The sequence below is a fragment of the Ursus arctos genome, unplaced genomic scaffold, assembly GCF_023065955.2.
Source record: "Ursus arctos isolate Adak ecotype North America unplaced genomic scaffold, UrsArc2.0 scaffold_24, whole genome shotgun sequence".
Taxonomy (NCBI): domain Eukaryota; kingdom Metazoa; phylum Chordata; class Mammalia; order Carnivora; family Ursidae; genus Ursus; species Ursus arctos.
In genome coordinates, this window is record NW_026622919.1 from 43,604,296 (window position 1) to 43,629,926 (window position 25,631).

Genomic DNA, 25,631 nt, shown 5'->3' on the forward strand with positions numbered 1-25,631 from the left:
GGTCCGGCCGGCCCATTTGAGCCACGTGCGGTTGTTTCCGTGCCGGGGCGATCACGTGAGCCGCGTCAGCTGACCGGTCACGGCAGAGCCCGACTCAGGCGCCTGGCAGCACCTGCCCGGCTGTGCCCGGAGCGCAGGACCCTGCAGAGGGGTAAGAGCGTCCCTGGCCTCCCCTCCTCTGTCCCCGACCCACCCCCACCGCCTCGGCCTCAGCCCCAATCCTTCGCCCATCCCTACCCTCCCGGCCTGGCAGCCCGGAAGCCGTCGCGGGCAGGGCCGTGGCGGGGCTCAGCCCCGCGCTGCCCCCAGGCGGCCGGGAGGGGATGGCCCTGGGGAGCAAGGGGCGGGAAGTCGCTCTTACCCACGGGGCCGACGGCTGGTCCCCGCCCCCAAGCCCCGACATGGAGGAGCTGCTCCAGAGCGTGGAGAGGGACCTGAACATCGATGCCCGGCAGCTGGCGCCGGCCCCGGGGGGCACCCACGTGGTGGCCCTAGTGCCCGCGCGCTGGCTGGGCAGCCTCCGCGAGCGCCGGCTGCCCGCCGGACCCTGCCCCAGGGCAGAGGGCCTGAGCGAGGCGGAAGTGAGAACTCTTCTGCAACGCTCCGTGCAGAAGCTGCCCCCCGGCTGGACGCGCGTGGAGGTGCACGGGCTGCGGAAACGGAGGCTCTCCTACCCCCTGGGCGGCGGCTTGCCCTCTGAGGAAGGGTCCAGCAGCCCCGAGACCCTCACTCGCTTCATGCAGGATGTGGCTGCCCAGAATTATCGCAACCTGTGGCGCCATGCTTATCGTACTTACGGGCAGCCCTATAGTCATAGCCCTGCCCCTTCAGCTGTCCCTGCGCTGGACTTAGTGCGACAGGCTCTGCAGAGGGTCTATGGTTGTTCCTTCCTTTTGGTGGGTGAGTTTACCCAATGCCCATCATCCACAAGAGATGGTCCCTGTCCCCCTCGGGGCAGCCTGTCCTGTCCCAGTCTTTTGCGAGCTGAAGCCCTGCTGGAGTCTCCAGAGATGCTGTACGTGGTGCACCCGGACGTGCAGTTCTCCCTGCATGATGTGGTCACCTTTAGCCCTGCCAAGCTGACCAATAGCCAAGCCAAGGTGCTCTTCATTCTCTTCCGTGTGCTGAGGGCTATGGATGCCTGTCACCGCCAGGGACTGGCCTGCGGGGCCCTAACTTTGCACCACATCGCTGTAGACGAGAAGCTTTGCAGTGAGCTCCGGCTGGACCTGAGTGCTTACGAGAGGCCCCAGGAGGATGAGAATGAGGAGATCCCTGTAGCAAGGAATGGGGCAGGCATTGGACCTGGAGAGGAGGGAGGAAGGCGACCTGGGTGTCCCACCTGCCAGGAGGAACTTCGGGGCCTTGTGCTAGACTGGGTCCATGGCCGCATCAGCAACTTCCACTACCTCATGCAGCTAAATCGGTTGGCAGGTCGGCGGCAGGGCGATCCCAACTACCACCCGGTGCTTCCCTGGGTCGTGGACTTCACCACACCCCATGGGCGCTTTCGAGACCTACGGAAGTCCAAGTTCCGGCTCAATAAGGGGGATAAGCAGCTGGACTTCACATACGAGATGACACGGCAGGCGTTTGTAGCAGGTGGTGTGGGTGGTGGGGAGCCACCTCATGTTCCTCACCACATCTCCGATGTGCTCTCCGACATCACGTATTATGTGTACAAGGCTCGGCGGACACCCCGCTCAGTGCTCTGTGGACATGTGCGGGCACAATGGGAGCCCCATGAGTATCCCGCCAGCATGGAGCGTATGCAGAACTGGACCCCTGACGAGTGCATTCCTGAGTTCTACACCGATCCCTCTATCTTCTCCTCCATCCACCCCGACATGCCTGACCTGGATGTGCCAGCCTGGTGTGGCTCTAGCCAGGAGTTCGTGTCCGCCCACCGGGCATTGTTGGAGAGCCGAGAAGTGTCCCAGGACCTGCACCATTGGATTGACCTCACATTTGGCTACAAACTCCAGGGCAAGGAGGCTGTGAAAGAGAAGAATGTGTGTCTGCACCTGGTGGATGGCCACACGCACCTGACCAGCTATGGCGTGGTGCAGCTTTTCGATCAGCCGCACCCCCAACGCCTGGCTGGGGCTCCTGCCCTTGCCCCCGAGCCCCCACTCATCCCCAGAGTGTTGTTCCAGACCATCCAGGAGAGCATAGGCCGGGAGGACTTACCTGGACAGCTTACAAATGGGGTGGGCAGGTCGGTTTTGGAGGCCACCGCCTGTGAGGCTGGCTGGGCCAGAGACAGGCCGGTGGCAGGGGAAGATGACTTGGAACAGGCCACAGAAGCTCTGGATTCCATCTCCCTCGTGGGAAAAGCAGGTGACCAGCTAGGCTCCTCCTCCTCTGCCTCCAGTCAAGCCCCCCCAGGCCTCCTGTCTTTCTCAGTGGCCTCGGCCTCTCGACCAGGCCGCCGGAGCAAACCTGCCGGGGCAGACCCTGGGGAAGGTGAGGAGGGAAAGATTCTTCTTCCCGAGGGCTTCAATCCTGTGCAGGCTCTGGAAGGGCTAGAGAAACTCGGCAACTTCCTGACCAAAGGCCTAGGGAGCCAGTTGGAGGTGCTTGAGCAGCCCCAAATCCAGCCACCCGTGCAGCTGCAGGAACTCTTCCATCGGGACATGCAGGCCCTGGGGGTTCTGTTGGCCGAGATGGTGTTCGCCACCAGGGTCCGAACACTGCAGCCTGATGCGCCTTTGTGGGTACGCTTCGAGGCTGTTCGGGGGCTCTGCCTACGCCACCCCAAGGAGGTCCCTGTGTCTCTGCAGCCCGTGCTGGACATACTCCTGCAGCTAAGTGGACCTGAGGGCCCTGTGGTAGCAGGGAGGGGCAAGCTGGCCCCACTGTTCGAGTACAGGCCCGTCTGCCAGGGATTGCCCCCTCCCTGCCCGGCCCAGCTCCTCAGCCCCTTCAGCTCTGTGGTTCCCTTCCCCCCGTACTTCCCGGCGCTAAACAAGTTCATCCTCCTGTATCAGGCAAGACGTGTGGAGGACGAGGCCCAGGGGCGGGAGCTCGTGTTCGCTCTGTGGCAGCAACTGGGTGCAGTGCTGAGTGACATCACCCCGGAGGGCCTGGAGATCCTGCTGCCCTTCGTGCTGTCACTCATGTCTGAGGAGCACACGGCTGTGTACACAGCCTGGTACCTGTTTGAACCTGTTGCCAAGGCACTGGGCCCCAAAAATGCTAATAAGTACCTCCTGAAGCCTCTCATTGGCGCTTACGAGAGCCCGTGCCGCCTGCACGGCCGTTTCTACCTGTACACGGACTGCTTCGTGGCCCAGCTGATGGTGCGCCTGGGCCTGCAGGCCTTTCTCAGCCACCTGCTGCCCCACGTCCTGCAGGTGCTGGCTGGCGTGGAGGCCTCCCAGGAAGAAAGCAAGGGCCTGGTGGGGGCCGCCGAGGATGAGGACGGTGAGCTCGTAGGGGCCAGGCCCAGCTCCTGTGCTTTCAGGGAGGAGATTCCGATGGATGGTGAGCCTGCAGCCTCCTCGGGCCTGGGGCTCCCAGACTACACGTCTGGCGTCAGCTTCCATGACCAGGCCTACCTCCCTGAGACCGAGGACTTCCAAGCGGGGCTGTATGTGGCCGAGTCCCCGCAGCCCCAGGAGGCTGAGGCTGTGAGCCTGGGTCGGTTGAGTGACAAGAGCAGCACCAGCGAGACCTCCCTGGGCGAGGAGCGGGCTGCGGAGGAGGGCGGCGCTCCCGTGGACAAGAGCAGTCTCAGGTCAGGAGACAGCAGCCAGGACTTGAAGCAAAGCGAGGGCTCAGAGGAGGAAGAGGAGGAGGAGGAGGAGGGCTGTGTGGTGTTGGAGGAGGAGGAGGGAGACGGGGAGCAAGACGAGATCACCACGGCATCCGAGCTCACTCTCTCCGACACTGTGCTGTCCATGGATACGGTCGTGGCCCGCGGCGGCGAGACAGGTGGGGAGGAGGACGCGGAGCCGCTAACTGAGCAGTCGGAGGGTAAAGAACAGAAGATCCTCCTTGGTGAGTCCTCAGGCCTTAGGGTGTGGGTCATACGGTCCTCTGGTTGGTTATTTATTTAAGTCATTTTTACACCCAACGTGGGGCTCAAACTCATGACCCTGAGATCAAGAGTCCCGTGTTCTTCTGACCGAGCCAGCCAGGCGCCCTGTGGTTTGGTTTGGTTTGGTGTTTTAATTCCAGTGTATTTAACATGCAGGGTTTTATTAGTTTCACATATATAGTGATTCGACAATTATATACATTACTCAGTGCTCATGATGACAAGTCTGTTCTTAATCCCCATCACCCATTTCTCCCATCCCCCACCCTCTTCCCCTCTGGTAACCATCAGTTTGTTCTCCATAGTTAAAAGTCTGTTTTTTGGTTTGTCTCTCTCTCTCTTTTTTCTTTGCTCTCTTTTTAAAAAAGATTGCTCTCTTAAAAAAAAAGATTTATTTATTTGAGAGAGAGAGAGAGAGCACGTGCAAGCATGAATGTGTGGTGGGGAAGGGTCAGAGGGAGAGGGAGAGAGAGTCTTCAGCAGAGGGTCTGCACTGAGCTCAGACCAATGTGGGGCTCGATCTCATGACCCTGAGATCATGTCCTGAGCCGAAACCAAGAGTTGGACACTCAGCCGACTGTGCCACTTAGGTGCCCCATGCTCTTTTGTTTTGTTTCTTAAATTCCACATGTGCATGAAATCATATGGGATTTGTCTCTCTCTGACTTATTTCGCTTAGCATTATACTCTAGGTCCATTCATATTGTTGCAAATGGCAAGATAGGATCCTCTTAATGGCTGAATAATATTCCATTGTGTATATACTAGATCTTCTTCATTCATTCATCTGTCAGCGGACATGGGCTGCTTCCGTAGTTTGGCTGTTGTACATAGTGCTACAAAAAATAGGGGTGCATGTATCCCTTTGAATTAGTGTTTTTGTATTTTTGGGGTAAATACCAGTAGTGCAATTATTGGATCATAGGGTAGTTCTGTTTTAAACTTTTTAAAAAAAGATTTTATTTATTTATTAGAGAGAGAGAGAATGAGCCGGGGGAGGGAAGGAGGAGAGGGAGAAGCAGACTACCCACTGAACAAGGAGCCTGATGCAGGGCTTGATCCCAGGACCCCGAGATCATGACCTGAGCCAAAGGCAGATGCCTAACTGACTGAGCCACCCAGGCACTCCTATTTTTAATTTTTGCGGAACCTCCCAACTGTCTAATATAGCGACTGCGGCAGTTTGCATTCCCACCAGCAGTGCACGAGAGTTCCTTTTTCTCTACATCCTTGCCAACACTTGTTTCTTGTGTTGTTGATTTTAGCCATTCTGACAGGTGTGAGATGATATTGCAGTTTTAATTTGCATTTCCTTGATAATGAGTGATGTTGAGCATCTTTTCATGTGTGTTGGCCATCTGTGTGTCTTTGGAGAAGTGTCTGTTCATGTCTTCTGCCCATTTTTTAATTGGGTTACTTGTGTTTTGGGTGTTGAGTTGTAGCAGTTCTTTATCTATTTTGGACACTAAGCCTTTATCAGATACGTCATTTGCAGATGTGTTCTTCCATTCTTTAGGTTGCTTTTAGTTTTGTGGATTGTTTCCTTAGCTGTGCAAAAGCTTTTTATTTTGATGTAGTCCCAGTAGTTTATTTTTGCTTTTATTTCCCTTGCCTCAGGAGACATATCTAGAAAGATGTTGCTACAGCCGATGTCAGAGAAATTACTGCCTGTGTTCTCGTCTACGATTTTTATGGTTTCAGGTCTCATTTTTAGGTCTTTAATCCATTTTGAGTTTACTTTTGTGTATGCTGTAAGAAAGCGGGCCAGATTGATTCTTTTTTTTTTTTTTTCTTTTTAAGTAGGCTCTACGCGGTGTGGACCCCAACGTTGGGCTTGAACTCAAGACCCTGAGATCAAGACCTCAGCTGAAATCAAGAGTAGGATGCTTAACTGACTGAGCCACCCAAGCACCCCCAGTTTGATTCTTTTTTGTGTAGCTGTCCAGTTTTTCGCCATTTGTTGAAGAGACTGTCTTTTTCCCATTGTATAGTCTTTCTTGTCTCCTTTGTCAGAGATTAGTTGACCACATAATTGTGGGTTTATTTCTGGTTTTTCTGTTTTGTTCCATTGATTTGCGTGTCTGTTTTGTGCCAGTACAATACTGTTATGATTGCTGTAGCTTTGTAATATAACTTGAAGTCTGGAATTGTAATGCCTCCAGCTTTGCTTTTCTTTTTCAAGATTGTTTTGGTTATTCGGGGTCCTTTATGATTCCATAATAATTAGGATTATTTGTTCTAGTTCCATGAAAATGCTGTTGGTATTTTGGTAGGGATTGCATTAAATTTGTAGACTGCTTTGGGTAGTTTAGACATTTTAACAATATCCGTTCTTCCAATCCATGAACATGGAATGCTTTTCCATTTCTTTGTGTTGTCTTCAATTTCTTTCATCAGTGTTTGATATTTTTCAAAGTATAGGTCTTTTACCTCTGGTTAAATTTAATCCTAGGCATTTTATTATTTTTGGTGCAATTATAAATGGGATTGTTTTCTTAATTTCACTTTCTGTTGCTTCATTATTAGCGTATAGAAGTGCAGCAGATTTCTGTACATTGATTTTACATCCTGCGACTTTACCGAATTTATTTATTAGTGCTAGTAGTTTTTTGGTGGAGTCTTTATGGTTTTCTATATATAGTATCATGTCATCTACAAATAGTGAAAGTTTTACTTCTTCTTTTACTTCTTCCTAAAATTTGGATGCCTTTTATTTCTTTTTGTTGTCTAATTGCTTGGCTAGGATTTCCAGTGGTGAGACTGGACATCTTTGTCTCATTCCTGACCTTAGGGGAAAAGCTCCTAGTTTTTCCCCATCAAGGATGATGTTTGCTGTGGGTTTTTCACATAAGGCGTTTATTATGTTGAGGTATGTTCCCTCTAAACCCACTTTGTCGAGGGTTTTTATCATGAACGGTTCTTGTACTTTGTCAAATGCTTTTTCTGCATTTGTTGAAATGATCGTATGGTTTTCTTTTTTTCTTTCTTTCTTTTTTAAAGATTTTATTTGTTTATTTGACAGTGAGAGAGAGAGAGAGAGAGCATGCGCCTGCACAGGTAGGGGGAGCAGCAGGCAGAGGGAGAAGTGGACTTCCTGACAAGCAGGGAGCCAGATGCAGGACTCGATCCCAGGAACTTGGGATCATAACCTGAGCCTAAGGCAGCCGCTTAACTACGAGCCACTCGGGTGCCCTGTCATATGCTTTCATCCTCTCACTTGTTGATGTGATGTATCACATTGATTGATTTGCAAATATTGAACCATCCTTGCGTCCCAGGAATAAATCCCACTTCATGGTGGTGAATGATTTTCTTAATGTGTTGTTGGATTCGGTTTGCTAGTATTTTGTTGAGGAGTTTTGCATCTATATTCATCAGAGATAATGGACTGAAGTTCTTTTAGTGTCTTTATCTAGTTTTGGTATCAGGATAATACTGCTTCATAGAATGAATCTGGAAAGTTTCCTTCCTCTTCTATTTCTTAGAATAGTTTGAGAAAAATAGGTATTAACTTTTCTTCACTCTGGCTTTCATTGAACATTTCTGAGTACGTAGTGTGTGCCAGGGAGTGGCTCGAATAGATTCCCAAGCAGCACAGATGTGGGCCTGCCTCCCGGGCTCACGTCTAGCAGAGGAGGTGCCGCATTGTAGACAGTCTTACATAAAGTAGTGCTGTAAAGAACAGGGCTAGGTGCTGCAAGGGGATATAAATAGGGCTTAGATCTAGTTTTCAGGGGTTGGAGAAGGCTTCCCTGAAGGTAGAGCCAGGGGCACCCGGGCGGCTCAGTCAGTTAAGCATCTGCCTTCTGCTCAGGTCATGATCTCGGGGTCCTGGGATTGAGCCCCACGTTGGGCTCCCTGCTCAGCGGGGAGTCTGCTTCTCCCTCTCCCTCTGCCCTCCCCCAACTCGTGCTTGTTCTCTCTGTCTCTCTCTCTCTCAAATAAATAAAGTCTTTAGGAGGAAAAAAACGTAGAGACAGTTGAGGTCCAATGAATAGGAGGTAGCAAGGCAAAAATGGTAGGGTCTGCAATGGGAAGAGCACACCAGGCAGAGGGAACAGTATATGTGAGGCTCTATGACTGTCATGGTTCCATTAAAGAATCAGTGAAAGGCTAGCATGGTTAGACAGGGAGAGTGGAGGGAAGAAGAGGGAGCACAGGCAAAGAGGGAGGGAGCTGGGGCTCATTTAGCAGCTTAAGAAAATTCAGTGAAAGGATAACCTTCCTGCAAGTTGTGCCCCAGGAGAGGATCCTGGAGCAGCCCCGAAGCCATAGGCCACCTCTGCCACTGTGAAATAGAGGGTGGTGGTGTGGGGCACCCAGCTTCAGCTAGGCTCTTTGGCAGGTTTGCGGCCAGGATTGGCTAGGAGGGGTGCCATGGGGTGGGGTGGGAGGAGTGGCAAGCCACCATTATCTGATGAGCTCAGGGCCCGCTCCCGCCTTGCAGATACAGCCTGCAAGATGGTCCGCTGGCTGTCTGCCAAGCTTGGCCCCACGGTGGCCTCTCGCTATGTGGCCCGGAACCTGCTCCGCTTGCTGACGTCTTGTTATGTTGGTAAGGCCTGTGGTCGGTGCTGGAGGTGGGGCTTCACCTCAGAGCCTCTGTCCATCTTCAGCCCCCTCTAGGGGCTCCGTCCCACTTGCACGTCCCTGCCAGCTCCTGGGTGCCGGTCTGTGAGCTATTTCCTGCCTTGGGTAGGGCAATGGGGTGGGCCCCAGGCTAGACTGAGCCAGAGTGGCTACCATAGTCCTGAAAGACTGACCTCCCTCCTGCCTGCCGCAGGCTGCTCAAGGCTGCCGGTTTCTCCTCGGCAGGGCCCACTCGGCAGCAGTTCACCGTGAGCAGCGGTGAGAGCCCCCCGCTGAGTGCCGGCAGCATCTACCAGAAGAGACCGGTGCTGGGGGATATAGTGTCGGGGCCCGTGCTCAGCTGTCTCCTGCACATCGCTCATCTGTACGGGGAGCCCGTCCTCACCTACCAGTACCTGCCGTACATCAGCTACCTGGTCAGTCACTGGTGTGGCCGCCTCGGAGGCCAAGGAGCTGGAGGGCAGACGGGCAAGCTGGGGGTCCCGGGGGTCCGTGGGCAGCCCGGCCCTCATCTCCTCTGTGGCCCTAGGTGGCCCCGGGTAGCACCTCAGGCCCCAGTCGACTGAACAGCCGTAAGGAGGCGGGGCTGCTGGCGGCGGTGACCCTGACCCAGAAGATCATCGTGCGCCTGTCGGACACCACGCTCATGGACATCCTGCCCCGCATCAGCCACGAGGTCCTGCTGCCTGTGCTCAGCTTCCTCACTTCCCTCGTCACTGGGTAGGCTGCTGCCCCACCCCCGTGCAGGGAGTCGTTGAGCTGAGGGGGCCACCCAGGAGGGTCTGGGAAGTTTGGGAGCGAGGCTGGACCGGGTGTCGGGAGTCCCGGTTCTGATCCAGCTGTGCGACCCGGAGCAAGCCACACCTTCTTTCTGTGCCTGTTTCCTTATCGGGTTTGGACCAACTGGTCTTATAGCTCTTTTCTTTGAAAGCTTTTGATAGATTCTGGGCAAGTCCCCAGAGTGGGGGGAGGGGGCGCTAGAGCTCATGGACTCTCTTTCCAGGTTCCCAAGCGGGGCCCAGGCCCGGACTGTCCTGTGCGTGAAAACCATCAGCCTCATCGCCCTCATATGCCTGCGCATCGGACAGGAGATGGTCCAGCAGCACCTGAGTGAGCCCGTGGCCACCTTCTTTCAAGTCTTCTCTCAGCTGCACGAGCTTCGGCACCAGGTAGGCAGACCGTCTTCCCTTCCCTGGCTGGCATGGGCTGGGCAGGGGCCGTGAACTTGGCTAACTCCCGGGCTGCTCTGCCCACAGGATCTGAAGCTGGACCCCGCGGGCCGCAGCGAGGGCCAGCTGCCAGAGGTGGCCTTCTCCGATGGGCAGCAGCGGCCGGTGGACCCCACCCTGCTGGACGAGCTGCAGAAGGTGTTCACCTTGGAGATGGCGTACACAATCTACGTGCCCTTCTCCTGCCTGTTGGGTACTGCCCGATCACATTCCCTTGCAAAGCCTTGTGGCTCTGTCTCTGCCCCCCAGGAGGGCCCCGCGCTCCCCTTGCCCCCAGAGTCCATAGTGGATATTCGGCACGGTGCTCTGCGTCAGAGCAAAGGGATTTGGCCTCAGACCTCAGAGTCCCAAGGAGTAACGTGTGAACGTGGACAGAGCATTAGCCAGCAAGGAGGCACGGGCACTGGTCTAGAGTATCCCTGGGGAAGGCGGGGGCATCAGGCTGCTGTACTGACATCTCCAGCAGCTTCTGAGAGGAATAAGCAGCCCGCCGTCCGTGTAGCCTCCCGTGCGGGCCCGGCACTGCTGAGTGGTTACATGCGTTGTCTCGCTGAATGGGATGAGCAGCCCTGTGGTCAGATATGGTATCGTTCCTCCACTGAAATCTGGGGCCTGGGAGGGAGAGCACCGGCTGTCTGTCTCGCCATTCTGGTTCCGATGTGCCGCATGGCGCCCAGTACTTAGAGAGGACGCTCATGTGAATGAATCCACGTGTTTCTAGGGAAGAACCAGGCTCAGAGATGAAGAATTACTTGCCCAGAGTTGCACAGCCAGTACCAGCCCTGTCTTCTGTGGTTCCCAGGCCTTGGATGGGTGGTGGCAGCTGCCTGCCATCTTCCCTAATCTTAGGACCACTCCCACTCCCATCCAGGTGACATCATCCGGAAAATCATCCCCAACCACGAGCTGGTCGGGGAGCTGGCGGGGCTGTATTTGGAGAGCGTCAGTCCAAGCAGTCGCAGCTCTGCCAGCGTGGAGCCCACCGTGCCCAGCACCGGCCCCGAGTGGGACCCCCAGAGTGGGGGCTGCCCCCGGGACGACGGCCACTCGGGGACCTTTGGGAGCGTCCTGGTCGGGAACCGCATCCAGATTCCTGACGACTCTCAGCCCGAGAGCCCCGGCTTGCTGGGCCCCATCCCGGGGGTGGGCAGCGGGGGCCTCCGCAGCGAGGAGGACAACGCACTGAAGCGGGAGCTGCCCCGCAGTGCCCACGGGCTGAGCGGGAACTGGCTGGCGTACTGGCAGTACGAGATTGGCGTGAGCCAGCAGGATGCCCACTTTCACTTCCATCAGATCCGCCTGCAGAGCTTCCCGGGCCACTCGGGGGCCGTCAAGTGCGTGGCGCCCCTGAGCAGTGAGGACTTCTTCCTGAGTGGCAGCAAGGACCGCACGGTGCGCCTCTGGCCCCTCTACAACTCTGGGGATGGCACCGGTGAGACGGCCCCACGCCTTGTCTATGCCCAGCACCGCAAGAGCGTCTTCTTTGTGGGCCAGCTCGAGGCCCCCCAGTACGTGGTGAGCTGTGACGGGGCTGTGCACGTCTGGGACCCCTTCACAGGTGAGCGGGCCCAGGTGAGGCCTGTTCTGTTGCTGCCATCCTGGGCCCTGCCGGGCCTCTGGGTATGGGGACCTGGGGTTGGGCGGTTGGGGTGTAATGGCATACGGTGTGGGGGAGACCCAGTGAGGCTGCACAGAGGAGCGGTTAGACCTGAGTTGGAATCCATGCCCTGAGTTTGAATTGGTTCTGCCAACTTATTTGTTGAGTGACCTTGTGCAAGTCACTTTGCTGCTGGAAGCATTAGTTTTCCCATCTGTAAAATGGGAATCAGAACTGGCTTGGAAGATAATGCACGTAGGGGTCTGGCTTAACAAGTAGCATGCCGTACAGGTTTGGCCAATGATTGCTCGATTATTTTTTGGCATCATGGGGCGAGAAGTACGGTTAATAAGGTTTTTTAAAGGGGGAGGGGATAGAGTAGCATTGAGGTAGACCGAGGAGCGGTAGCATTTGATCAGGGGGCACCATGGGAAGAGAAGAGGTTGCTTTGGGGACCAGAGTCTGGCCTGGCCACGGAAGCAAAAAGGTGGGAGAGTCAAAAAACATCTTTAGCATTTTCTTAGGTCCTCTGGGATATGAGAAGCAGATCCAGGGTATATCAGGGAGATAGGAAGAGTTGGGGTGCTTCCATCAGCCACTGGGACCCCAGATCCACTGTGCCTCTCCTTCCCAGGGAAGACCCTTCGCGTGATGGAGCCATGGGACAGCCGGGTGCCCCTGACTGCTGTGGCCGTCATGCCCGCCCCCCATACCAGCATCACCATGGCCAGCTCTGACTCGACCCTGCGCTTTGTGGACTGCAGGAAGCCTGGCCTGCAGGTCAGGGGAGTCCCGTTCCCCGAGCCCCGGCCTGGATGCCCAGCAGGGAGGAGAGACCCCGAAGAGGGATGGCCAGGGTGTAGTTTAGGCCAATCACCCATAGCAGCAGCAAACCTTGGGGGGTGGAACTCTGATGTGAGATGAAGGGGAACCCTCTGCTTAATGGGGGGCTGGATAGAGGATCAGGGCTTTCAGCTGTGTGGGCTGGGGGGTGAACAGGACCTCAGGGAGAAATGGGTTGGAGTGGGTGGCGGCACTTTAGCTCATCTCCCTCCGTCTGCAGCATGAGTTCCGCCTCGGCGGCGGGCTGAACCCTGGGCTTGTCCGCTCCCTGGCCGTCAGCCCCAGTGGCCGTAGCGTGGTGGCTGGCTTCTCCTCGGGCTTCATGGTGCTCCTGGACACCCGTACTGGCCTGGTTCTGCGTGGCTGGCCGGCCCATGAGGGGGACATCCTGCAGATCAAGGTGACTGACCGGGTCCCCTTCCCGTCCTCACTGCCCAGCCCCACCCCTGCCCCGGGTCCTCTTAGGGCCCACCCCGGAAGAGCTCCAGCTGAGATGATGTCCCTCGTGCCTGCCCCAGGGCTGATGGGCAGAGAGGGTTAGGAGCCAGCTGCACTGCAGGGGCCCTGGCGGCAGGCAGGCCACGGGGGCGGAAAGCAGGGGGTGAGCTGACCCTGCTGGTCCCTGGGGATGTTCTAATGAGTAACCCTTGTCCATATTTGCCTTGCTTGGAGGATCGGGGGTCAGGCCCTGTCCGTGACCCAGTTCAGGTTAAATAAAGCTCAGCTGGGAGGCTGTTTACTGCCCCCAGAGCAGGGAGCAGAGTCCATGCCCCATGCTGGGCTGCCCTTGTGGGGGCAGGGACATCCCGGCTTGGGGATCCTGCGCCTACCCCCGCCCATTCTCAGTCACAGACCTCAGGGAACTGCCCAGGGAGGGACAGGAGGGGAGGAACAGGGCTCTTTGTGGGAGGATATTTCCAGGCAACTAGCACTCCCTCCCTATCCTGACTGTAGCCAGGGGACCTGCACTGCCACTGCTAAGGGCAGATTGCCCCCAACTCTATTTAGGACCCCAGGGAGCCCAGGGGGCCAGGTAGCTTTCAGTTCAGACCTTCCAGGGAAGTGTTAGGAGGGCTTTGGTGTCGGCCTGGCTGTTAATCCTGGCAGTGCCACTTACTGGCTCTCTGACCCTGGTAGGATTCCTTAACTTTTCTGAGCCTTGAGTTTTCTTCTCTGTAAAATGGGGACAGCATTTACGTTCATCGAGTTGTCATGAAAATTGAATTGGTAATATGGCATGCCTCACACGATGCCTCGATATAGTAGTTAAGTGCTCAGGTTACGGTGATGGTTAAAGACACTTCAACACAGTCATATTAACCAACACTCACGTAATGTGGTGGGAGGGGGCAGCTGGTCCCCCGCCCGGGATTCCTTATCTTCCTGGGAGACCCTGGAGCTCGGCGGGCACGTGGGCGGGCCCAGGCCCTGCTGAGGCTCTCTTCGCCCTGAGCAGGCCGTGGAGGGCAGTATCCTGGTCAGCTCCTCCTCTGACCACTCCTTGACCGTGTGGAAGGAACTGGAACAGAAGCCCACACACCACTACAAGTCAGCGTCTGACCCCATCCACACCTTTGACCTGTACGGCAGCGAGGTGGTCACCGGCACGGTGGCCAACAAGATCGGCGTCTGTTCCCTCCTTGAGCCACCGTCCCAGGCCACCACCAAGCTCAGCTCTGAGAACTTCCGAGGCACGCTCACTAGCCTGGCCTTGCTGCCCACCAAACGCCACCTCTTGCTGGGCTCGGACAATGGGGTCGTCCGCCTCCTGGCATAGGCTGAGGTGGGGCTGGCCAGTGACATCCCCCAGGAGTCCATCTCTCACCCGTGTTTGCCCAGCAGCTCCCTCCGGGCAAGCTTCAGGCCCCACACCCCGAGGGCCCACGTGGCCTGCCAGCTACGGTGAGGCAGGGGCCAGGTTTCCGAACTGCCAGAGCCACCAGTGCTGCCAGAAAGGACCTCCTTCACGGCTCGGGGGAGATGCTGCCCCTAGTCGGCGGGAAGCAAGAGAGAGAGCTTGGGAAAGCCTCGCCCTCTCTTCTCCCTAGCTCTGCCCTCTGAGTCCACATGGGGATAGGGAAGCTCTGAGAAGACGAAGGGAGACTGGCCCTGTCCAGCCGGTCTCCGGCCAAGGATGCCCCACACCTTGCTGAGCTCTCTGTACCCCTGTCTCACAAGGACAGGGCGGCTGCTGCAGTCCAGGACACTGATGGTGCTTGGACTCCAGCCTCTAATGATGGCTGTCCGTGGTCCAGGAGTTCAGGGCCTTGGGCCGGGGTTTAACTGTCCACCCAGCCAGGCCCTGTCCAGTGTGGGCCCAGTAGGGGAAGAAAGAGGGCAAGACCAGGGGAGGGAAGAGGGACTGGGCCAGCTGGTGCCTGCCAGGAGTGACCCCATGCCTTGCCTGCCCACCCCTCACCACAGTGTTTGTGCCTTGACCTGAGGAGGCAGGCCCTGGGCCCCGAACCCTTGTGGTCCAACACCCTGAGAGAGGGGGCGAGAATGATCTCTGCATCTCAGGTCTCTCCCAGGGGCCGGGAAGGCCCAGGCATCCCGGAACCCTCACATTCTGGAGCAGAGATGAGGTCTGAGCCTGCGCCCCTACTGCCTCCTCATTATTTGCAATAGATGTAAATAGGACCAATAAATCCTTTGGAAGAGCCGTGGAACTGAGTGACGCTTTTCTTGACAGCGGCGTCAGGGTCGGGAAGAATCGGGACGCAGCAGCTTCCAGGGCAGTGAGGAGAGGGCGAGGAGGGTGGGAGACAGCCTGATCATTGTTCTTGGGCACCACAGGGTACGGGGCTTCTGGTGCATGCAGTTTCCTGACCCCTCAGCCTTGGGGGAGGGTAAGGAGGCGTTGTTCCTGCCGGGGGAGGATGCTGGCTGGTGCCGTGGCCCTCTCCTCTCCCACCCCTTCCAGATCCAGGCTAAAGGCAGCCAATTAGGATCCTGGGCTTGTAAGCCTTGGGGATGGGCATCTTATCTTGGGTTCCCCACATAGGCTCCTGCGGCTTCCCCGTCCTTTCCCTCAGGATGGGGGAGAGGAAAGGACATTGGAAGTGGGAAGCTGGATGTGACCCTGAGCCTAGCTCTGTCCTTGGGCATGTTACATAGCCTCTCTGACCCCACTAAAGTGGGGATAAACCCCCACCTCATGGGGTTGCTGGGAGGCCCCTGTCCTTCCTGGATCTGCCCTACAGATGAGGACATTCTCAACTTTCCTGAACCTCCTTTCTCCAGGCTTGCAGGGGGGATCCCAAATGCATAGGGGCTCCAGGTGGCTGTCTCAGGATTAGATGCCCTGGTGGGAATGGGGCTTCCGGCCCCAATATCAATGTTTAACCGGATGTGCAGGTCAATATTTACCAGAAGAGAAAGCAATCTGAACAGGGGTTGGCTGAGAGCAAAGGTCCTGGTGGGAGGGGAGGGCTCAGCTGGGCTGGCTGGAGCCTAAGCAAAGTGTGGGGAGTTCCCAAGTGGGGCCAGAGGGACACTGTGTGCAGCAGCGAGGAGCCTGCAGAGGTACAAGGGGAGGGGTGGCTTGGCCTGCTATCTGGGCGGGAGAGGAGGTGTAAGGGCTGCCCACCTGGCTGAGGGGGTCTGGGGTGAATTCATTCAGAAGGCCTCTCATTTCCCAGCCTTCTGGGGTGATGAGGAGCCAAGGTGGGGGTTCTGGCAGGACTCTCTCTGGGACTTGAAAAACTGTAGGTCTTTTCTTGTCAGGAAGATTCAAAAGCCCAGGTCGGACATCAGGGGCCCTGGTCAAGGGTCCTTGTGTGTGATGGGGGTGGGACCAGGGGTGATAGAAGGATCCTCTGGAAGGACTGGCCCTGAGATGGGGGCAGGGTTGGAGTGTGTGGGACCTGCTCTGAGGCCAGACCAAGACCTGCCCATCCCCACCTGCCAGCCTGGCTTCCCGGAGCAAACCTGGACAGAGTGGGGGGCAAGGCCTGTGCTTCCCATAAGTCCAAAGGTGGCTCCGTCCAAAGCCATTCATTGGGTTCTGTGGCTGGGTCAACAACGCGGCTCTCCAGCCCACCCCACCAACCCTGCTGAGACTTCAGGGACTCACAGGGCTATCCACCCTTGTTGTCAAGACCAGACCAGCCAGAAAAGGTGGGCCCATGGGCAGCAGGTTGCATAGGAGCTCTGGGAAAGGAGCCCCTGTATACAGGAGGCTTCAGGGCAGGCTTCCCAGAAGAGGGACCTTGGGCTAGGCTGAGAACAGCCATATTACGGAGTGCCAGGCATTGTAATCAGGGCTCGCAAAGACTGTCTTATTTTGGTCCTCACAATATACCGTGGGAGGAGGTAGGGACGTTTGCTACCATTTTACAAGAAAAGGCAAGACCCAGAGGGGCTAAGGGAGGTATCTAAGGTCCTCTGGGAAGAGGCAGAGTCTGGATTCCAACCCATGGCTGACTCCCAAGGCCAAGCCTTGAAGAATGAGAACTTCTTTTGTTTTGATATTTTCCCAATGAAAAAAACATTTTCAGTGTACGAAATGTGAAAAACTGGAAAATACAAAGGCATTAAGAACAGTTCAGGGGGACATCCCACGCCAGAATGAGAACCGCTGCTTGTGTTGGGGTGTGCCGGCGGTAGCTGGGTGTCCCTGGGCGGGAGAGGCGCAAGATCTGCCAGGCCGGCAGTGCGGGGGGTGGGGGGGGTGGGGGGGGGGCGGGGATGGGGGTGGCTCCAGGACGGAGTGCAGGCCAGGTGGGGACAGAGGCTTCCCATCCCGCACAGGAACATGGCGCTGCTCCAGGGGCTCCTTGTGCTCAGCTTGTCCTGCCTGCAGGGTCCCGGCTTGGTGGTGAGCCTGGGCCTGGGTCTGGGCGGTGCCGGAAGGCCGGTGGGGACGCACCGGGGTCTGGACAGGAAGGGGGGGCTTGAGTCAGGGGAGGGTTTGGCTCTGAGGGGGTTCCCTCTCCTCTCCTCATCCTTTTCTCAACAGTTCTCTCCTGCCAGCGCCATGGAGCCCTTGGGCCAGCAGGTACTGGGGAAGGAGAGGCATGGGGGGGACGAAGGCCCCGAGGGGCCTCACCTGTGGCTTGTGCAGGGTGGGGGAACCTGTGGGAAGGGTCATGCTCCATTTGCTTCCTCCGTTCTTCAGCTAATGAGCGGGCAGACCCAGGAGAAGCTGCCCCCGCTTACCCTCCTCAAGCTGGGCAACCAGGTACAACCAGGTGGGGCTGGGGGCAGAGTGGGCAGGGTCCAAGGGAGGAGGGTCAGTCAGCAGGCGCCAGGGAACTGGGCCAGGCCGTGAGGCTGAGGCCAGAAGACAGAGGGTGGGAGGGACCAGAAGAAAGGATGGGGTCCCTGTAATGCCATTGTCTGTGTCATTGTCCCCCTCTCGTCAGGACTGGGACAAGGCCCTGCTATTCCCAGGCACAGGGGACTCTGAAAGGGATCTTCAACACAAAGCTGACTGCTTTCCCCTCTTGACCCTTGATCTGTCCCTGTAGGAGGCCCACAGCCATACTGCCCTGAGGAAGGCCCCAAGAGATTGCAAGAGGGCCCCAACCCCGGAGCAGACCCACAGGTTGGCCCAGGACATGATGGCCTTCACCACAGACCTGTTCTCCCTGGTGGCCCAAAGGTCCACCAGCCCCAACCTCATCCTGTCTCCTCTGAGTGTGGCCCTGGCACTGTCTCACCTGGCACTAGGTACCGTGGCACCACCTGTCCAGGCCAGCAGAGCTGGGAGGCCAGTAGGAACTCACTACTCCAGAGTTTGCTAGTGGGTGCTTCCTCCATCGGGATCACTTGGCTGTTTGGTAAAAACGCAGATTCCTGGGCACCCATCCAGTCTCTGCGAATCAGATTCCCAGGGATGGGGCCTAAGGAGATGCTTCTAGTGATTTTCCTGCAAGAGTTTGATAGCGGCAATGTCTTCACGGGACTGGAGGCTCTCATTGTGGGAAACCGAGGTCCAGAGAGGGAAAACAGCTTGGATGGGATGAGGTCACCCAGATGGCCAGCAGCAGAGATGAAAGTGGAACTTGGGGAGTGCTGTCGGTCAGACCAGTTCAGTGGATACGGGAGGAGAATGTGTGATGTCATGGGCATGAGCACCGTGGGCGTTTAACAGGGACTGGAGTGGGCAGCAGGGCAGGGGAAGAGCCGCCGCCTGGGCCACAGCGGATGCGCTCCCTTCCAGGTGCTCAGAACCAGACGCTGCGGAGGTTAGAGCAGGTGCTACACGCAGACTCGGGGCCCTGCCTCCCTCACCTGCTGAGCCGCCTTTGCAAGGACCTGGGCCCTGGTGCATTCCGATTGGCTGCCAGAATGTACCTGCAGAAAGGTAGGTGCTGGTGGCTTAGAGCTCCCTAGGTGGTGCCCTGGGGTGGACAGGGCTGGTGGAGCTGGGCTTGGCCTCGGGCAGCTAGTCAGAGCATTGGTGGCTCTGGAGCTCCAGCCCCTAGGAGCAGCTCGTGGCCCCTTCCGTGTAGGATTTCCCATCAAAGAGGACTTCCTGGAACAATCAGAACAGCTCTTTGGTGCAAAGCCCATGAGCCTGACGGGAAGGAAAGGGGATGATCTGCTGAACATCAACCAATGGGTGAAGGAGGCCACAGAAGGGAAGATTGAGGATTTCCTCTCTGAGCTGCCAGATGACACAGTGTTGCTTCTGCTCAATGCCATCCACTTCCAGGGTGCGTTCCTCCTCTCCTCGGGTCCCCCACCCCGCAGCCCCTACCCCTGCCCTGTGGCTTGGGGGAGGGTAGGAGACAGGTAACGGTGTGCCAAGGAGGGGCCCCAGGACCTGGATGAGGCCGTCGTGAAGAGAGAACCCTAGGAGGAAACCGAGTCTGCAAGGATGGGCGGGGGTGGGGGGCGGCGCTCCTGGGAGCATGGCAGGGCTCGGGAAGAACGCAAGCCCAGATTTCAAAAATGCTGCAGGGAAGAAACCTGTGATCAACAGAGTATCACCTGGCACAGTGCCCCTTGGGGTTTTGACCTCTACCTTGTGTCCCTTGAATGGGTTCTGGGTGGGATGGGGAAGAGACTAATACAGAACCTCTCCCTGTCCGGGTCCCCGTGGCCCCTGCCTTCTGCTGGATATAGGTTTCTGGAGGAGCAAGTTTGATCCGAGCCTCACCCGGCGAGACAGTTTCCACCTGAACGAGCAGTTCACGGTGCCAGTGGACATGATGCACGCCCACACGTACCCCCTGCGCTGGTCCCTGCTGGAGCAGCCTGAGATACAGGTCACTCTCGATTGCCCAGGCTGGGCCTGGCCGCAGGGAAGGGGCCGGCCGAGGGGTGGAGGGGGGTGTGCCCCGCCTTCCTTGCAGTCACGTCCCCGAGACAGGTGGCTCTGGAGGATCTCGCTATACTCCGACCCAGGGGGGGGACTGAGGTTCCAGGCTCTCGGAAGTTCATGAATGTGACACAACTGTATCGGGCGTTTGCTGCGTGCACTAGAACACACTAGCACAAGGGAGGCCAGGCCCCTGCCCTCAGCGGGAAGGACACACAGTACGCCAACAAACCTAAGTCACAGGGTCATGTCAGATAGAGTCCGTGCTGTGAAGGGAAAAAAGCGAGTGATCAGTGAGTGGCCGGGGAAGGTGTTTGAGAGCCGTCAGGGAGTTTTCTTCGAGGAGGGGCCTCAGGTGGAGAACGAGGTGATCTTTGGTTATAGGGGTTTATTACCAGGGCCCATGGGTTTGTTGGGCTGCAGGGCCACTCAGGCCTGGGAGATGTGACCCGACTGTCACGGTGCTCCTTAGAAGGCCTCCCTCCTAAGATCTGCTTGTGATAGATGTGTCAGGATCCTGCTGGAACATCCTGATTGGATAGAGTGCTATGCCACGCTTGTCTCAGGTGAGGCCTCCTTTGCTTCTGGCCTCAGCGTGGTCCTCTCGGCTTGGGCATGGCTCCCCGGGCCAGTCAGCTGTGGCAGAGATGGCGATGTCGGTTAGTTTCCCAAGGCAGCATGCCACAGACCTCGGCCCCCTCTGTGGCTCTCCTGAGAGGGGCTGTGGGTGGGGCAGGCCCTTGGAGCAGCGTCTGGCTTCTCTCCCTTTCACCCTGAAAGGCCGTTCTCTTTATGCTGCTCCTGCCCTCCAGGCTGTGTCCCGGCCACACTTTCTTCACCCCTGTCTCCTGTCCTGGCCTCCGTCCTCCTCTTCCTCACACACTCTATAGAGAGACCCAGGCAGCCAGATGGGGGGCTCCCCCCTCCGCCCCCCCCAGGGCTTCTGCTGCCTGGCTGCATCAGCCCAGCGCTTCCCATACTCAGGAAGCTGCAGGAACCCCATTCACGTGGAATCTTACCTCAGAGCGCGGTACTGTACGCAGCTGGGCAGAGTCACTGTTGAAGGGGGGCTGTGGAGAGAGACACCCTTTGCAGCGTGTCCTCTGCAGAGCCTAGGCTGGCTTACACGAACGGCCCAGTCCATTGTACACACAGAGCCACTGAGAGACAGACACGGGATTTCTCAGCCCAAGTCACGGGCCAGCTGGTAGCAGATGAAGAGACACAAAGTCACCGTTTTTGAGCACCGCCTGTGTGCTGATACTCCCCTGGAAGCTTTAAAAGGGCCCCCCCTCTCGGTCACGTGTCAGCTGGCACTGTGGGCAGGTAGTGTTACTCCAGGTCGCGGGTGAGGAAGGGGAGGCTCAGGGAGGCGGAACACACACCTGAGAAGAACGGCCTGGAACCCCTGGTCCATTTGTCTCAGAAGCGTATGCTGGTCCCGACCCTCGCCGGTCTGGGCACTTTCTGGCCCTCATGTCGTCTCTTTCCACCTCTGTAGGTGGCTCATTTCCCGTTTAAGAACAACATGAGCTTTGTGGTCATCATGCCCACCCACTTTGAGTGGAACGTGTCCCAGGTGCTGGCCAACCTGAGCTGGGACATCCTGCACCAGCCCTTACTGCGCGAGAAGCCCACCAAGGTCCGGCTGCCCAAGCTGCATCTCAACTACCAGCTGGACCTGGTGGCCACCCTCAGCCGCCTGGGTAAGGAGGCTGGGCACAGGCAGAGCGGTGGGAGGACCCCCCCCCCCCCGCCGCGGGCAGTAGGTCCAAGTCAGAGCAGCCTTGCGTCCTGGCCTTTCCTGGGGCTTCGGGAGGTAAAAGGGCTTCCTGGGACCCCCTGGACCCCCTGTCCTGAGGTGGGGTGGGGTGGCCCAGGGAGAGGACCTGTTCCATCCAAGACCGAGCGTTGCAAACAATCTCCACGGGGAGCCTGGGTGGCCTGTGGGCCTTGCTGGCTGTCCCACAAGGGGCACTGCGCCCACCACGTTCAAAGACTCAGTCAAATGGAGTGGGCGGACAAGGAATCAGGTATTTATGATTCAGCATAGGTGATAAGACAGAGGACATCTCTCCGGTTCACCAGAGAAAAGGTCCCTGTCTGGACTTTGGGGCAGGGGATCGGGAAAGGCTTCCTGGAGGAAGTGACTTTGAAGCTGGTATTTGGAGGTTAAATAAGAGTTAAGCAGGGATCTGTGGGTCGAAGGTGGTCCTGGGCCAGAATGCCAGACAGCTTCCCAGGCAAGTCCGGGCAGCCCGTGGGGCCGAAGGCAGCTCTGACCCGCCGTCTCCTGCCCTGGGCAGGCTTGCAGGAACTGTTCCAGGCCCCTGACCTGCGTGGGATCTCTGACCACAGCCTGGTGGTATCCAGCGTGCAGCATCAGTCCACGCTGGAGCTCAGCGAGGCCGGTGTGGAGGCGGCCGCCGCTACCGGCACGGCCATGTCCCGCATGTCTCTCTCCTCCTTCAGCGTGAACCGCCCCTTTCTCTTCTTCATCCTCGAGGACACGACAAGCCTGCCCCTCTTCGTGGGCAGCGTGAGGAACCCCAACCCTAGTGCGCACTGGGAGCGCAAAGAGCAGCAGGATTCCCCGGATGACAGGGACTACTTCCAGAACCAGAAAACCCTCCCCCGAGGAGACAAGCCCTTCGGCCCTGACTTGAAACTCGCGCCGCCCTCAGAGGAGGATTACCCCCAACTTAATAGCCCCAAGTGAGAGGCCAGCTGCCAGCATCCTGAGTCCCTGCCTGAAACAACCTCTCCACTCCTGGGACTCTTTCCAGACGCCTTTGTGGGATTGGGGCAGGGGCCTGGGTGGGCAGTCTGGGAGCGGAGAGGGAGCCGTTCTCTCCCCGCTCCTCTCCCGGGGAGTTTGGGGTGGGGGGCCTCAGGGAGGGCAGGCCTCAGGGAGTCATGGGCCTCGATCCCACATCCTTTCTTCCAAAGTGGCTCAGAGGCTTCCTTGTCTGGGGCGGAGGGGCGGCTGTAGATGCACTTTGTCAGGTCGGTAGGTCTTCCCGAAGCTGGCTGTGGCACTTCCATGTTTGTTTACCAGAGCAGGGGACAGGAGGGACTGGATGCCTTGGCTGGGGACAGGAGAGACCGGCAGGGGCGCGGGGCCTTGTCCGGCCCTGTGGACGGGGGCCTGGCCTTCCACGTAACTGCTTCTGCCCTAAGCTGCCCCGGGCCCTCCAGCCTCCGCCCGCCCTGATGCTCTGTCACCTCAGGGCCCCCCTGCTCCCCGGAGATACCAGCATTGCCAGGACTGTCTCTCCCTCCTCTCGCCTCTTCCCCTGCCCAGGTGTCTCAGGGGCTCAGGCGGGAGGGGAGGGCAAGAATTCCCTCAGGATCTTTTGTAAAGTTTTTGTAGTGATTTTTATGGCACCCGAATAAAGAATGAATGGCCCTGGCTGCTTTGATGTCACTGTTCTGGGCGGGGGGGGGGGCAGGGCCCCCCTAAGGAAGGCGGGAGGAGCCCACAGGCTGCACGAGCAGCACGCTGGGCCCAGAGAGCAGGCAGCCAGTCTCTGCCACGTCTGTTCTCGGCCACTCGCCAGCCCGTCTCGGCACAGTCCCCTCTGACCTCGCCAGCCCTCTCCAGGGCCACCTCCACGCCAGCCTGGCTCTGCTCTCCGTCGGCTCCTCTCTGGAGGCCTCAGGCAGCCAGCAACAAGGGCGGCTCAGAATAGCGCTGGCCTCCCAGATTGGGAGAAACCTGGCAATTAGGGAGCTTGTGGAGTTTCTAATTACATGCCGGTCCTTCTGCCAGGGGCAGGCGCCCGCCCGCCGGGGACAGGCCGCCGGGAGCAGCGGCTCCAGCCGGAGGCTGTCAGCACCTGAGCACTGGGGAGGGGGTGGGCGCACCTCAGCCCGGGCTGGGGGCGGCCCGGTGTCCGTGTGGGTGGGCCCTTGGCTGCAGCCCCCGAGGTCCTGCAGGGCAGCGGTGCAGAGCCAGGGCCGGGGGACTCTCGCTTCCTAGAACGGCAGTGCGGGGCCACAGGGAGCACACAGCACCGGGAAGCCGACGCTAAGGCAGAGGGCGGGAAGCGCCGTGGTGCGAAGTGAGGCAGGAGGGCCTCCCTGAGAACGGGGTGTGGGAGCAGAGACTTGAAGCGGGTGAGGCCAGGCGCCGTGGACCATCTTGGGGAAGAGCTTCCGGGGCAGCGGAGTAGCAAGGGCAGAGTTCCTGGGCGGGAGCATGCTCGGAAGGTTCCAGATGAGCAGGAGATCCGCGGGGCTGGAGTGGAGGGGTAGGAAGGAGTCAGAGGGGAGCATGTGGGGCTTTAGGGCCACTGTGAAGACTGTTGCTTTTATCTTAGGAGGAAGAAGTAATTGGAAAGTTAAATCAGCAAGCCACCAACTTAATTTTACCTGCAAAATCTTTCTCAGCTCTCTCCTCCTCTCCATTCTGGATGTAAGCCATGGATCTAGTTGTCACGCCCAAGGGTCACTGCCCTTGCCTCCTAGGTTCTCCCTGCTGCCGGTCGGGCTATCTTCCCTGCATGTCCCTGCAAGGCCTTATCAGAGTCCATGTGTCCTGCAGTGTGTTAGGCTCTGGGGATGCGGCAGTGAGCAAGCAGACGAGATCCCTCCCCTAACCCCCGGCCTAAATCTAGCTATAGAGTGGTCTAGACAAGAAACAAGTTAGTGTTTCCTACTGAAATGCAGTAGGCAAAGTACACAGGTCAGAATTGTACATAAGCTTCATGAATTTTCTCATGAACCAAATACCCCTCTACAACTAGCACCCACATCAGGAAACAGTACTCACTCTCCTGACTTCTGTTTTTTTTTAAAGACTTTATTTATTTATTTTTTTGAGAGAGAGAGAGAGAGAGAGAGCACAAGCAGGGGGAGGGGCAGAGGGAGAGGGAGAGGGAGAAGCAGGCTCCCCACTGAGCAGGGAGCCCGATGTGGGACTCAATCCCAGGACGCCGGGATTATGACCTGAGCCGAAGGCAGGTGCTTAACCAACTGAGCCACCCAGCCACCCTCACTCTCCTGACTTCTTTTTTTTTTTTTTTTTAAGATTTTATTTATTTATTCGACAGAGATAGAGACAGCCAGCGAGAGAGGGAACACAAGCAGGGGGAGTGGGAGAGGAAGAAGCAGGCTCCCAGCGGAGGAGCCTGATGTGGGGCTCGATCCCATAACGCCGGGATCACAACCTGAGCCGAAGGCAGACGCTCAACGACTGAGCCACCCAGCCACCCTCACTCTCCCGGCTTCTAATACCAGATTACTCTTTCCTGGTTCTGAACTCCATGTAAAGGAATCATACAGTCTGCTCTTGGGTCTGGCTTCTTTTGTTCAACCTCATGTTTGTGACACTCATCTGGGTTGCGGATGGCAATAATCCATTCACTGTGGAAAGCTTTTAATTGAGGGCTGCCATGGTCTGATGTAAGCCCTAGAAGGCTCACTTGGCTGCTGTGTGGAGAACAGAATGCAGAGAGACTGACGTGGGCTAACAGGCAAGAGACAGGTGGCATGGCCCAGGGTGTCAGCTGTGGAAATGGAGCAAAGGGGTCAGCATGCAGAAATCTTTTGCAGGTAGCGCTATAGAATTTGTGCTTAGATTGCACGGGATGTGAGGGAAAGGAAAGCCTCAAGGATGGTGGGTTTCATGGTTTAGATTCCTGGATTTTTATTTTGTGAAAATGGGTTTCACTGAGATGGGAATCAGAGTGAGGGACAGATCTGGGCACTGCTTGGAGATTTCTATTTTGAACATGTCATGATTGAAATGCCACACTAATGAGGACTAATGTAGCCTACCTGGGACAGTTCAAGTTATGTCTGTGGTTCTACTTCTGCTCTGAGGAGTGTTTGGACGATAAATTATATGTTCATCTCACCTACAGGGCATCCATATGGATTTGTCAAATAGGCTATTGGATATCTTGGTCAGGCCTGGAAGTGTGTATGTGGGAGCATACAGATGCATTTAAAGCCATGGAACTAGTTGGAAGTAACTTTTTTTTTTTTTTTTTTTTTTTTGTCGGAGAGAGAGAGTGAGAGAGCACAAGCAGGGGTAGTGGCAGGCAGAGGGAAAAG

The 25,631-nt window shown here is 57.2% G+C and overlaps 3 protein-coding genes across 7 annotated transcripts in view; 2 read left to right on the forward strand and 1 right to left on the reverse strand.

The window, feature by feature from the left end:
* The first annotated feature begins 3 nt into the window (after nt 1–3).
* Nucleotides 4–14,967, forward strand: WDR81 (WD repeat domain 81). Of its 4 annotated transcripts, none has more exons than XM_026517845.4 (10): nt 4–151; nt 8,490–8,597; nt 8,858–9,048; nt 9,162–9,352; nt 9,636–9,801; nt 9,889–10,054; nt 10,733–11,419; nt 12,093–12,238; nt 12,522–12,701; nt 13,758–14,967. In XM_026517845.4, exons 2-10 carry the CDS (start codon nt 8,504–8,506, stop codon nt 14,076–14,078), a joined length of 2,142 nt encoding a protein of 713 aa, XP_026373630.3. In that variant the 5' UTR covers nt 4–151; nt 8,490–8,503; the 3' UTR covers nt 14,079–14,967. The 4 variants fall into 4 exon arrangements, with proteins under 4 accessions (XP_026373630.3, XP_026373628.3, XP_044246657.3 ...); XM_026517843.4 differs by having other exon boundaries at nt 71–4,002; XM_044390722.3 differs by lacking the exons at nt 12,522–12,701; nt 13,758–14,967 and having other exon boundaries at nt 71–4,002; nt 10,733–11,433; nt 12,093–12,209.
* A 706-nt stretch (nt 14,968–15,673) lies between these two features.
* On the forward strand, nt 15,674–22,980 carry SERPINF2 (serpin family F member 2). Its single transcript, XM_026517848.4, has 10 exons — nt 15,674–15,826; nt 17,054–17,120; nt 17,262–17,300; nt 17,421–17,483; nt 17,773–17,974; nt 18,468–18,611; nt 18,760–18,963; nt 19,376–19,518; nt 21,073–21,277; nt 21,878–22,980. Exons 2-10 carry the CDS (start codon nt 17,058–17,060, stop codon nt 22,288–22,290), a joined length of 1,476 nt encoding a protein of 491 aa, XP_026373633.1. The 5' UTR covers nt 15,674–15,826; nt 17,054–17,057; the 3' UTR covers nt 22,291–22,980.
* Nucleotides 16,761–25,631, reverse strand: part of SMYD4 (SET and MYND domain containing 4) — a 73,668-nt gene continuing 64,797 nt past the window's right edge. For both annotated transcript variants that reach the window (XM_026517846.4, XM_048223304.2), the window contains exon 11: nt 16,761–23,811. In XM_026517846.4, the coding sequence (XP_026373631.1) occupies nt 23,550–23,811 (262 nt within the window). In that variant the 3' untranslated portion in view covers nt 16,761–23,549. The remainder of the gene's footprint in view (nt 23,812–25,631) is intronic.

Coding starts and splice junctions, on each gene's coding strand:
- WDR81 (XM_026517843.4), top strand. CDS start 324: ATGGCCCTGGGGAGCAAGGGGCGGGAAGTCGCTCTTACCCACGGGGCC. Junction 4,003..8,489: donor AGAACAGAAGATCCTCCTTG/GTGAGTCCTCAG, acceptor CCCGCCTTGCAG/ATACAGCCTGCAAGATGGTC. Junction 12,702..13,757: donor GGGACATCCTGCAGATCAAG/GTGACTGACCGG, acceptor CGCCCTGAGCAG/GCCGTGGAGGGCAGTATCCT.
- SERPINF2 (XM_026517848.4), top strand. CDS start 17,058: ATGGCGCTGCTCCAGGGGCTCCTTGTGCTCAGCTTGTCCTGCCTGCAG. Junction 18,612..18,759: donor CAGAATGTACCTGCAGAAAG/GTAGGTGCTGGT, acceptor CCTTCCGTGTAG/GATTTCCCATCAAAGAGGAC. Junction 19,519..21,072: donor TGGAGCAGCCTGAGATACAG/GTCACTCTCGAT, acceptor CCACCTCTGTAG/GTGGCTCATTTCCCGTTTAA.